The sequence below is a fragment of the Myotis daubentonii genome, chromosome 16 (assembly GCF_963259705.1).
Source record: "Myotis daubentonii chromosome 16, mMyoDau2.1, whole genome shotgun sequence".
NCBI classification, from domain to species: domain Eukaryota; kingdom Metazoa; phylum Chordata; class Mammalia; order Chiroptera; family Vespertilionidae; genus Myotis; species Myotis daubentonii.
The window spans coordinates 35,336,532-35,350,450 of record NC_081855.1 but is presented as its reverse complement, the minus strand read 5'-3'; the positions used below and the strand labels follow the sequence as shown (position 1 = coordinate 35,350,450).

Genomic DNA, 13,919 nt, shown 5'->3' with positions numbered 1-13,919 from the left:
ATCTTATCATAAAAACACAAATTAGGGAGTTCAAACAGAATTCAAAGGCAAATGCAGATCAAAGTTAGGAAACCATAGGAAAGAAACAATAGTTTTCTAGAGTTAATTGCTAGACAATGATAGGGATAACTACATTCTTTATGTTATATAATATGTTCTTACTATAAAAGAAAGTTATAGACAGGAAAAAATACAGCTTCCAGTGTCTGAAGCATTCTGACTAGGGTAATGTGAAATATACATTAATACAAAGGAGATCTGACATAACAGATGGCCTATCAAAATGAGTCATACTGGTTACTCCAAGTGGAGTGCTATAAGGAACATAACTTCCAGACTCTTTCTTCAAATTTAACTTAATTCCCACAACATTCAGAGCATTTCAATAAATCATTGTCTTCATTAATTAAATCAACCCTACTGATCAACAATCACTATAAAAATCTTCCTCTCTATCAAAAATGACTAATTAAGATATTAGAAGAAAGATTATTCAAAGTACTCTATATTATCCGCTTACCATCATTCTTTATTTGAGAAGAAAGGAAAGATGGATCTTTCCATCAAGTTTAACTAATAGGATCATTTCTGCAGAATAAAATAAAATGGCAGTCTCTTCAGACACATCAACCAAAGAAATAAGAACTAAAAGGACTGTAAATTTATGAAAACTATTTCAGCTCTGAAAGCAAGAAAACAATATTATTTATGAACAAAGTATTTTTAAAATTAATTCCACTGGAGTAGAATTCCGCCACTGGAAGTATTAAACCAATTCCTAACAATGAAAATTGGTAAATAAAGATAAAGAATTAAGCACTTAATCTCTGCCTTTTACATACAGGATAACTGTGGTTCACTACTGGTTGATGAACGAAAAAAAATTTTTTGATAGGATAGCAGATAATCAATGCAGAAAACACAATACAATTAGAAAAACCACCCTTATAATATAGCCTTCAATGTAACAAAACTATTGAGTAAAAAGTCGTTTCAGCAATGAGGCCAAAATAACACTCTGCAGATTACTTGCTGATCTCCACAAGAGGAACCTCTCTCTAATATGCAGACATTCGATGGGTCACTAACTTCTCCATGTGATCAAACACAGTATCATAAATTGCAAGACAACCTGATGATATATGTCTCTTGTTGGGATGAAATGTTGTAGACAGTAAAACTTAAGATGTTAAAAAAAAAATCCTTAGCTTGAATGTCATTTAAAAGCCTCTTTAGGAAATAAGGAAAACATTACTATAATGAAAAAAAAATATGACAAGTACAGAATTTGCATCAGATAACTGGTCTGGGCCCTGTAAAAAAGAAAAGGTGGACGTTATTAGTTGGATTAAGAGGACCTAGAGAGAGATGACAAAATGTAAGAAGTGAACTTTAATTAGAACTTAGTTTGAAGTAGCTGGAGAATTCACTTTTGAAACCATTGGGGTTTTGTTTTTTTTTTAATCCTCACCCAATGATATGTTTATTGTTTTTAGAGTGGGAAAGGGAGAGGGGAAGAGAGAGAGAAAAAAAGGAAAAGAGAGGGAGACAGAGAGACAGAGACAGAGAGAGAAACATGCACTGGTTGCCTCCCAAATGTTCCCTGACTAGGGGAACCTCAACCTTTTGGTGTATGGGATGACACTCCAACCAACTGAGCTACCCGGCCAGGGGAATTTTAAATTTGGTTTGGATATTAGATAATATAGTATGTTAGTTTTCTGAATATATAATTTTTTGTTATGTAGAAAGGGGTCTTTATTCTTAGGAAATGCATAGTTCATTTGTAACGGGTGAAATGTTATAATATACTAGGGGCCCGGTGCACGAAATTCGTGCACTGGGTGTGTGTGGGGGGGGGAGGAGTGTCCCTCAGCCCAGCCTGCCCCCTCTCACATACTGGGAGCCCTCAGGCGTTGACCCCCATCACCCTCCGATCGCCTGATCGGCCCCTTGCCCAGGCCTGACGCCTCCGCCAGAGGTGTCAGGCTTGGACAGGGGGCCCCCATCTCCCCCTGATCACTGGCTCTGGCCCCCGCCCAAGCCTGACGCCTCTGACCCAGGCTTCAGGCCTGGGCAAGGGGACCATCATATCCCCCCAATCCCCGGCTCCGCCCCCCACCCAGGCCTGATGCCTCGGCCAGAGGAGTTGACCCTCATCACCCTCCGATCACCAGTCACCGGATTGGCCCCTTGACCAGGCCAGAGGCCTCCGGCAGAGGTGTCAGGCCTGGGCAGGGGACCCCCAGCTCCCCGCAGTTGCAGGCTCCGCCCCTGCCCATGCCTAACGCCTCTGGCTGAGGCGTCCGGCCCGGGCAGCGGGGACCTGCAGCTGCAGCGGCCCCGCGATCATGGGCTCCGCTTTAGGCCCAGGCAAGGGACCCCTAGCTCCCGGGACTGCCAGCTTCGACCATGCCCAGCTCCCATCGCTGGCTCCACCCCTACTTCCTGCTATCACTGGCCAGGGCGGCAAAGGCGCCTGATTCCCCGATCATGGCTGGGGGGCAGGGCAAAGGCGGCCCCAGGGCCGTCTTTGCCCTGCCCCCCAGCTCTTAGCTCCCCCCTGGGTTTCTGATCACTGTCAGTGGCAGGGGGCTTCTTCCTGCTTTCCCTTTCGCCTCCCTGCATTGTGCCTACATATGCAAATTAACCGCCATCTTGTTGGCAGTTAACTGCCAATCTTAGTTGGCAGTTAACTGCCAATCATAGTTGGCAGTTAACTGCCAATCATAGTTGGCAGTTAACTGCCAATCATAGTTGGCAGTTAATTTGCATATAGCCCTGATTAACCAATGAAAAGGGTATCGTCGTATGCCAATTACCATTTTTCTCTTTTATTAGATAGGATGAAACTTACATTCAAGTGGTTCAGCAAAATACACATACATATATAATATATACATTAAAATGTGAACATTTGTTTAATCAAGGTAGTGATATGTGGGTCATTATTATATTAACCTTTATATCTGTTTTTATGTTTGAAACTTTTTACAATAAAAAGTTGGGGGGGGGGGGGGGATTGACAAAAGATAATAGGGCATTCCACATTGCTTTAACATCTCTCTTTACCAAATGCTTTAAGAAGAACCAGAAAAACAAAAACACCACAAGAAAAGGAGAAAAAATATAAGTAAACTAGTTTATAAAATGTGACATTAAAAAGAAACTTTAAGTTACAAAGAAAATTCCATTCACATACATTAATATGTTGACTGAAATACTGAAGTTCTTGGCTTAATTGTAATTCAGAAATTAATGCAACTCAACAACACTGTTTACCGACTGCTGCTTTCACCATGTTATTGTGAATAAAGCTAATGTTTACAGGGTATCTAAATTTTATTATAAATTCATTCATTTAATAACCAGTTACTGAAACTATTTACTTTTCTTATACACACTGGCACATAGAAGAAAAACGAGATTCGTGTTTTAGATATTCCATTTCCAAAAAAATCAAATTGGAAAGCCCATGATATAAATGGGGAGAAACAAACATACCACTTGTGTTAAAAGCCATACAGCACACTGGTTTTTCATGAGCCGGGAAGTGGGCCACAATACCATCACTGTCAGAATCCTCACTCAAAAGCACCTTTACAAAAATAAAGAGGCAAATGGAAGTTAACCTTTAATCACCAATTACTGAGTTTGAAGATATAAACAGTTACACCACAATGTCCATAACCAAATAACATGCTTCCATTATATTGTAAGATTATTCTTGCCACTAAAAAGTGAAAATACCACTTCACGAATGAGGAAAAGATATAATACAACCCCAGCAGATCAACCATATAAACGCTAAACAGTTGGTTAACTTGACTATAGGTGACAGAGACAATCATTTTAGTATCAGAAAGATGGTGAATAAAATTTTATACACCACCAATGTAAACATGAAAATATCTTTATTTATTAAAGGCTCAATGGATTTAAACAGCAAAAGTGACCCTAACCAGTTTGGCTCAGTGGATAGATTGTCAGCCTGTGGACTCAAGGGTCCCAGGTTCGATTCCAGTCCAGGGCATGTACCTTGGTTGGGGGCACAACCCTAGTAGGGAGTGTGCAGGAGGCAGCTGATCGATGTTTCTAACTCTCTATCCCTAGCCCTTCCTCTCTGTAAAAAAAATAAAAATAAAAATAAATAAAATAAATAAAAGGGAGGACAGTATTACTGAGAAAATCTTGTTGCTTTAAAAAATATTTATAATTATTTTAAAATGCACATTGCAACTTACCATTTATTGAACATCAATATATTTCCTGTCTTAAAATGTCTAAATCAAGTTAAAATTTTAGAATATTTTACAAGTAGGAGTGAAAATAAGATTATGCTCTGAACAAATAATAGAAAATAGAACATTTCAAGTTGAATGACACTAACCTAAAAGCTAACATTTCTATGAGTCCTATTTCCTAGTAAACAGCTTTAGTTGTTTCAAGTGTTAACAATGAATGTATCACAGGAAAAATAACTTTTGCAACTCCACAATCTACAGTTCATTTCCATATTCCAAACCTGAGAATTCCATTTTAAAATTATAAAAAGTTACTGAAGAATGGGAGAAGGCAGGGGAGAGGAGGTACGGTGACAAACATTTGAAAACATATGGCCTATTTTTATGCATTTTAGGAAATTAGCTTAATTTTTCTTTTAACATATTCCTACACTTACATATAATAAAGTAATGAGTTACATCTCTATTTCATTAGAGATAATAAGACATAACATTTCCTACTTTTATACGAGCACAAATCTGTCTGTCAACAAAAGCTAGATGTTTAACAGACGTACATTACACTCCCCACACTAGACAATTCTGAGAAGGGTCGTTACTACTCTTAGTAACTGTGGGTGGCCTTGGAGGTGAATTAATTAAGAATCAAAGAACAAAAGAAAGAAAACATTAAAGGATTCATATATTTAATTCCAATTTAAAAGGAGAACATCTGTATGTGTCCATCAACTTGAGCTAACCTAACTAAAACAGCTTTTTTTTAAATGCCATTACAGTCAACTGAAAACTTTGCTATCACTTCATTAAAAAGAGTCTTAAAACAAGAATATAAGTCTATAACATAGTTGTTTAACAACAAAATTAAGATGGGCAAAGTGGAGAATTATTATTATTCTGATTCCAATTAAAATATAATAAATTCAAAAATCTCAAAGAGTTTTTTCTTTTAATTGCAATAGGCTCCACTTTTTTTTAAAATGACAATTGATCTTACTATAGAAATTAGTGCATGAGTAGCTGACAAATGCAACTTTTCACAAATGTTGCTCTACTATCTCATTTTAGTAATTGGTATTAGATTATATTTTATAGTAATGATCACAAATTAAATGAATTTTAACATTACTTCCTTTCAGAAATGTATTTAAAATCTAAAACTATGATACAAAGAGATATTTATAAGTACATGAGGAAAAAAAACTAAACCCAATGGGTTTCTTATCAACTAGATTAAATGCCAGCATAAGGCATTTTTCCATGTTTAAATCATTTCTCCTGTTTCTGAACTTAGATTTTAAAAATCTATTTTATCTAAAGATATAGGGTTTTACAATTAGCTATTATCATATATGTATTCTAACATATACTTTGGGATTTCATGTATTCTTCATATTTAAGGAAATATCTATAATAAAATTTGATATTATTCACTTGTAACCATCAGAGGCAACCTTTTTTTAAATTCCCTGAAATATGTAAGATCCTTTTGATCTATGAGCAAATATCTGCCTGTGAAACACATATCCTATGAAAAGATAACAAGAGAATCTCATGGAACCTCAATTTTACCTTCAGGTTTGATGCACTTATAAAATTTGAAATAACAGGTTCTAACATATTATTCATCATTCTTTGGGGGGGAGTGGGAAGAATCTAACCTAAAATAACCTTGATTTCTAGAAATCCAAATTAACAACCTACAAGGCCAAGTACATTTTGGCTAATCCTGATCCCAAAGAATATTCCCAGTCAGCCAGCCCTCTGCAGAAAATGGATATTACATGCATCGCAAGTTCTTACCTGGCCCTCTCCAACTGTTTCCGTGTCTATTACGGTGATGATGCCTGGGACCAAAGGACTCCGCCTCGAATTACTATGGATGGCAACATCATCTTCTGTCACACCTGAAGGCAGCGTGCCTGTCAGCTGAGTCACCACTTTCCCAACTATTGTCAGGCCAGTTTTCAAAGTCTGTAAGATGAAAGGTAAAATTTATAAATAACTTCATATCAGAATTTTAATTCTGATATGAAGTTATTTGCATTTGTTAATTCTCCTACCCATTAAATTCTTTCTTCTCTTAGGAGCCTATATGTAGCAGTGAACTTCACAGAAAATCAGTCTGATTTTTCATGTGACTGTAAATTCAGTATCAGTTTGAGTGAATGGTATCAGTACAGCCCCAAAGTAATCATGGTGAGAATAAAGCCATAGGTAAATAACTAAAAAGCTTTGTTTCACATGAGAATACAATTATATTTTATAAAAATTATGTTCCCCTCTTCTTTATGTATATAACTTAAAACATGTGACACAGTAAGAAGTAGGATGATTTTCAGATACTACAAATCTAATTTTAAAACTATTTTTTAGCATGGAAATGACTGGGATGATCTGGTAGAATCCTTATGTGAAAAAAGATCATGCTTCCAAAGATAATCTATAATATGCTGTTATATAAGATTGTACATCAGGATCTGGCATGTGAAAAATAAAGTCTCCATCCAACATACTAATTACTAGATGAATGAAATATCATATAAAATTAGTAAAGAAGATTCTTTTCTCTCTGATAACAGAAATCAATTCAATATAATGCTTCTAAAATGCAATTTTAATTAAAAATAACTTAAGATGCTTTATAATTACATTTTAGTTCCACTTCATTCAAAGCAAATAGTCAAAAATAATGTGTGTGATTATTTTTTATTTTATGGGACTCTCATCTAATTAATCTCATATGCATTACCAAGCAATATAGTTAAGGTAATGTTTGGGGGCATTGTCTAAAAGGAAGAAAGCTAGAGCATAAAGAAAATTATGTATTTCATAAACACTGGAAAAACACGTAGTCATTAGAGACTAAATAAGTAATCTAGATTACATGGATATATCAAAAATTATGTATAAGACACACAACCAGAAATATTTTTCCAGTTCTCACATTGTGAGAAAAGTTCTTATTAAAATACTTCAAATTAATTTTTAATACGGTGACTTTCTCTTTAAAAAATAATTATGGGAAAATAAATGTGGATTTAAACTACAACTAGATTAAGTTTCAAAAAGGAAATGTATTTTCCAAAGAAATTTTCCATTAAAACACCATAGGATTAACACTAATACTTTATGCATTATTTTATTGTAGCTATGTTCTATGGAACCTTTACTATGAACTTGGGATTGGTTAAGGCTCTAAACCAGTGGTTCTCAACCTTCCTAATGTCACGACCCTTTAATACAGTTCCTCATGTTGTGGTGACCCCCAACCATAAAATTATTTTCGTTGCTACTTCATAACTGTAATTTTGCTACTGTAAACAATATGTAATTATATATGTGTTTTCCGATGATCTTAGGCGACCCCTGTGAAAGGATCGTTCGACCCCCAAAGGGGTCGCGACCCACGGGTTGAGAACCGCTGCTCTAAACATAACTGATCTCTATAGATTTCCTCAAACACCTCAGTTTAAGAGAAAACGGAGGCTTCAGAATTAAGCACAACACCTAGCCAATGACAAAGCCAGAACTTAAAACTAGGGCTATCTATCTCCTAAGCTTGAATTTAACCACTCTCCAATATTTCCTTATAATCTATTCCTGTTACTACTTGTGATCTCACACTTCATGAATTCAGAACACACACATATACTGGGGAGGGGTGAAGGAGGAAGATAATAACACTATATTTTAATAAATACTTAAATAAATGACCACTAAAGCCATTTGCTAAATTCAAGCAAAAAGATATAACTTACAGCTGACTGAAACCAGAAAAAAGCCACAAATCAATTTTAACTGTTTTGTTTAGTGCTAAAAACTCAAACTGCAGTGATTATAAAACACAGTAGCGTTCCTCAATTAGCTGCCAAACATTTGTTTCAATAATTCACAAGAAATGACTTACAAAGAGTCTGTTAGATTGTTAAGAAAGCCTCTGAAGGACCAACAAAATCAGGCGCCACGGTGTATTGATGTAGTAGCTAGCCAGGAAGCCTTATTAACCTCTGAGATGCTTCAGCTGATGTACTGACTCCATTAATGCTAATGGAGATGGTCCCACTTAAACGGAGCTACCCCTTTATCAAAGAAATGCCTTTCAGGTTTAAAGTCTTAGCTTGTATATCCTCCCCATTTGCCCTTGAGCTTATTATTTCATGCTCTTATGCCAATGAATAGGAACAAACTAAAACAACTAGAGCACACAGAAAGTGGGAAATAATGTACCAAAGCCAACCACAAGATAAACGGGAAAGTTCACACAAAAGAATTAGGAAAAAACTCAAGGATGGGGAGACCAGGGAAGCAGGGTAGTATATTTCTTAGGCAAGGGCTCATATTACATGAAAGAGTTACAGTATTTCTCATAAAAAAATAAATAATGACTACCAGTGGGGTCATGTTATTAAAATTTAACAGTCATCAAATCGGCACTTTGTATAATAAATGACAAGATAGTATTATCTATCATAGCTTACTAATAACTTCCAAATAAGGTCTAATGCAGGAAGTGAGAGAGGGGTGCTAGACGTTTTCTACATTAGTAAAGACCTTTGCTTCTAGAAGAAATTTGTTTCCATGTCTCATCGATGAGCAGTAGTGTCCAGAAGCAATATATAATATTATTTAATAATTTTCATATATCACATTTAGATACCTAAATCACCTCACTGTATAATTAGCCTTTTCACTAGATTTTTAGTAGAAAGGGTACATGCATACCTGATGATTTTCTCAAATACAACAAAGGCTAAGAAAAAAAATTAGGAATTAAAACAATAAACCTAACTAGGCCAAATAGATATGTTAATTTAGGTAGTGTCTTCACAATCTGGGGTATCTAAACTCAAAAGTTCATTATATATATATGAATAATTTTAAGAGTAATCACAGAACTATCTGCAAAAAAACTGAACTTAAGTTTTTAATGAATGTGAGATAATCCACTCTGACCAAAAATTCGAATCAGCATAGTACTCATTCCGTTCTGTTGCAGACAGATTTGCCAAAGGGTCACTAGGCATCTTTAACCTTTCTCATGCCGTATCAGTTGTCCTCCCTGTCCATTAGTGCTAATGGTACTGCTCTCACAAAACCTGTTAGTTGTCATTAAGAAGTTATCAGATAACGAGAAAATAGAGGCATTTTTATTAAATCAATTTACCATACTGGGGTTAAAACACATTAAAAGGAAAACTCAACTAGGACAGTTATAGAGTAACTAGAAAATGTGGGACAAGATTTTATAAATTTATCAAAATAATCCAATTTGAACAATTTCAAAATGAAGTTTTTCCTTTATCACCACCACAGAGAATTCATCACTATTATATTATTGAGAGACAAATAAATTATTTTCAAAATCAAAGGGAAAAATCTAAATGTATAAACCTTAATTTTAAGTGCTATTTGAGAACCCAGAAATTGAAAAAATAAAAAGAAAGAAAGAAGAGAAAAGAAAAGAAAAGAAAAGAAAAGAAAAGAAAAGAAAAGAAAAGAAAAGAAAAGAAAAGAAAAGGAAAGAAAAGGAAAGGAAAGAAAAGAAAAGGAGTATTGCTGCATAGGAGATCCAAGTACATATTCAACTAATATATTTACATTTAGAATTGCACAGTGAAAAAAGAGTAAAAATTTAAAAATTAATCCATCTATGGTTAGGTAACCTCTCTAAATCCACATCAGAAACTGTCAGAAAGAGAGAAATATTAATCTTTCTGAGAAAGTGATATAATGAAATGGTTGTGAATTTATTTTAAGATTAACATCTTCTTAAAGAGCATGTACTACATGACTTTTAAAATTATTTCCATGTTACATCTCAAAAAATATTACATAGAAATGAAAAAAACTGGTAAGAAATAAGAAATTTTTATTTTCTATTTTCAATGATAGTATAGGTAAATCAGGTTAATTCTCCCAAAGAAAACAAGTAGAAAAAATTGGGGGGGGGGGCGCGAGGGGGGTTGTTCAACTCTGCTTGAACAAATGGAGTATTTAACAAGAATGTGAAGAGTTCTTAGGTCAAAATCCAAGAGAACAAGGAAATATTTTAGGCCTAGATGCATTTGATGATTCTTGGGAGGGCTACTAAGAGACTGAGTGGTTTTTCGATAGACTTGGGGAACTATGTTCAAGGGGTCAATTGGGTGACCTTCCCTCCATGCCTTGGTTGGGAACCTGAGGGATACAGAATAGACAGAAGAGAGAACCAGTAGTAATGAGGGAGTCAGAGCTATTTCAGGTAAACATTATTTAAAACATTTAATTTCAATCCCTAAAATTGGATTAAAATTATCCAAGACTGACCATGTTGCAGAACTCTGATACCATATCAAATTTAAAATTGTTTCTAAAGATTTTTGAAATAAGATCTGGAAAACCATGAGTCAAGACATTATAAGTAAGGACCAGCTGAAAAAACAAAAATACACTGAAAACGAAACCAAATATTGGAGTTATCAGAAACATACTTAAAAATAAGGGTGTTTAAACAACTTGGTAATTTGAAAAAAATTGAATTCTAGAGGATCAGAAATTATCACTATCCACTAAAATATTTCATCAATGCATATATGTTTTTGTGCATGTATTAAAATAACCACTCCCCTTTTCCCTCTAATATTAATATTAAACTAACTGTGTATGATGCCAATTGGGTACTGATATATCAGGGGGATTACATTGTAAAGCATATGATTTTGTAACCAATATGCACCATGCAAATTCACATGGAATGCAAACTGTAATTTTTTAAATTATTTAATTAAAAATATTTTAAAAGAAATGTGACTTATGTTCATAGTTATATTTTTCCTTTATCTTATAAATTTACAAATAAGCATTAAAAACAGGCAAATGTGATTAACAAAAATTAAATATTACCACTTTATTCAAGTGCTACTGGAAGAATTTCATACATTGCCAGAGCTGACAATGGATGTCAATTAACATCACTTTCATTGGTGACCAAGGGTCTATTGGGAATTTACTGGAGGGTGTGATCATCAACGTAATTTTTACAGTTAAATGTGGAAGATCTGAGTGTATTTCTCACAGTTTGCAATATTGGAGCATAACAAGTAGGAAGTTCGAGCTTGTTCTTTTCAAAGCATATTTAGTCTAGTCTCATCCCAGCATGTCCACTTTTAGCTACAGTTAAACAGCTTACCAGTTACTGAATAAAGCAGGTCACTTTCCTTTCATGAAGGCACACAAAAACATAATTATAGCAAAGAAGAGCTGAAAAACTGTCCTACATCACATAACTGAAAATTATTCTACATGATAATACAATGAGCTATCCTGAGACAAGTGTATGACAGGTCAGTCTAAAAAGAACTGAATATTTGAGAAATTGACCTCTTGTAAACTAACTGAGTAACACTGATGCTACCTAATTACTCCGTCTGAGATTTCCCTTCCTTGAAAAAACCATCGTAATTCTGGCACAGCCAATGGAGAGAAGTAAGCAATTTTTTTAATGAAGATTCTGACATCTAAAATACAGAGTGCTGTAAGCATAAAAACATGCTAAAACACTTCATTGTAAGCATTTGTGATCAGTCTTGAAGTATTTTTGTATGTTTCACACGAAAACAGCGTGACCTTTGATTGCCTCCCTGTGGTTTGCTTTAAACTGTTGTTCTCTACTGAATAGTAGTGCTTTTTATTACATGCTGTCATTTAGGTTCACTATGTCACCCCTATTATTAGAATTGTTTTGTTGTATACTTCAGAATTCAAAAGGATAGTGATTATAAAAATACCTTATAATCAGCATAAAGTTTACGAGCCATCGTCAAAATTAACCCAAGCACACACACAGAAAGAAGTCATGTGACAAACATGCAAGGGGCAGCCTATGACTAAAAGGAACCTTAGAATGTGCCAGGGATCTGACTCGGGTTTTCTTAAAGAATACTACTTTTTTATGCCAACTAAAGATTCATAAATGTTAAAGGACGCAAAGGGATGTCAGTTTAGGTAGAATAATGCTAATCACACACGTCACTACTTAGGACGTGTACAGCTTCTTTCAAAAGTGGAATTAATTACATAACAGACTTTACTTTAGCTAACAGGCTTAAATATTTAAAATTGGGTAACTATAAACTCTATAATCATTACAATATAAAATAAAGTATTACTTATGAATTTTAAGAAATTAAATACCTAATCATTGAGCCATCAATTCTCATGAGACATGAAATAAGTCTGACTTACTTCTTAAGGTTATTACACTTGTGGATGAAAAGGGGAAGAGACCATCTCAATCCAATTCAGGGGAGAAACTTGATAATTACTCCAAATAATCACAACTCCCAGAGACTATTGGATACTCACTTTAGCAGCACTAATGACTGTGGCAGTATAAGACTGATTGTTGTCCCCACAGGCTCCACCACGGGACTGATGACATCGAATCAACTGGAAAAAGAGTGAGAGAGAAATCAGAAAGTCATTTCTATTAAACTGTTTAACTCTACAGGCTATTAGGACAGAGCTTATTTACCATGCATAATGATGGTGGTGGGTGGAAATGTTTGTACAAGTGTATTTCATACAAACAGCCAAAAGCCCTGCTCAGACACTTTTAGCCCTTTTTATAATCTACTGGTGCCATTCAGGCCGTTTCATGCTCAAATGCTTTTTTTAATTACAAGATGAATAGTTTTTAAGAATTCATAAACTCTAAAATGGTAGAATTTGGGCTCTGGCAGCCTTTCCACAAATAAAATTTAAAAACATAATCAAAGGACTTAGACATGACTTCCTAACATTAAATATTTAACATGCTAGCAAATTAGGGGTTTTGTCTTCTTAATTCCTACATAAAGATTGTAAAAGGAAACCTAAAAAAAACAGACAAAGATTGTGCCATATTTTCATTTTCAACTGTATCAGTGGAAAAGTGGCACAAATTACACATAAATCAACTATGACACATATAGTAGCTATCCACTTCAGAGGGCTTACTAGTTTTACCATTAGAATGAAAAAGACATGCCCCTATTCATGTCTGATGTAAATATATTGACCTGCCAATTTTCAGAGTAAATCACTAGTTTGACAGACATGATTCTCTCATGTGCTGAGCAATAACTGGTATTAAATTCTCCACTGGTCCTACATTTCCAAAATTTGGTGGGAGGGCGGGGGGGGAGAGAGAAACATATATATTTATACAGTATCATTAGCCAAATTCTTACATTTACATGTGTAATGAAATAACAATAACAGAGTGCTAGAACAGCTCCATGCTGTGATAGGAATTATTACAAGCCAATAGAATTCAAAAAGAACCTACCTCTCCAAACATAAAGAAACAAAAATGTTTTATATAATTTAAAACCAGGTCATTTGATAAAGATTAATATGTAAACCTTTTATTCTTTTAATCTAAAATCAAATTCTCCTTCTTCACTAACATTGTATGAAAAAACAATCCCTCAAAGCAATAACAATGTCTGTATATATAAAAGACTAAGTGATTGTCGGACCATCTGACCCTGTAACCATGCTACTGGCCAGTAGGTATGACGCACATTGACCACCAGGGGGCAGACACTCAATGCAGAAGCTGCCGAGCTGCAGTGACTTTGCAGCAGCGGTTCTGGGTTCTCGGGTGACACACCCCAGAACCAGAGAGAAGGGAGCCCAATTCCTTGCTGAGCC

The 13,919-nt window shown here is 34.9% G+C and overlaps 1 protein-coding gene across 10 annotated transcripts in view; it reads right to left on the bottom strand.

Moving 5' to 3' along the window:
• Nucleotides 1-13,919, bottom strand: part of BCAS3 (BCAS3 microtubule associated cell migration factor) — a 480,998-nt gene that overhangs the window by 365,964 nt on the left and 101,115 nt on the right. For all 10 annotated transcript variants that reach the window (XM_059669762.1, XM_059669761.1, XM_059669765.1 and 7 more), the window contains exons 11-13: nt 12,588-12,671; nt 6,045-6,215; nt 3,505-3,598 (exon numbers count right to left, since the gene is read on the bottom strand). In XM_059669762.1, coding sequence (XP_059525745.1) covers nt 3,505-3,598; nt 6,045-6,215; nt 12,588-12,671 — 349 coding nt within the window. The remainder of the gene's footprint in view (nt 1-3,504; nt 3,599-6,044; nt 6,216-12,587; nt 12,672-13,919) is intronic.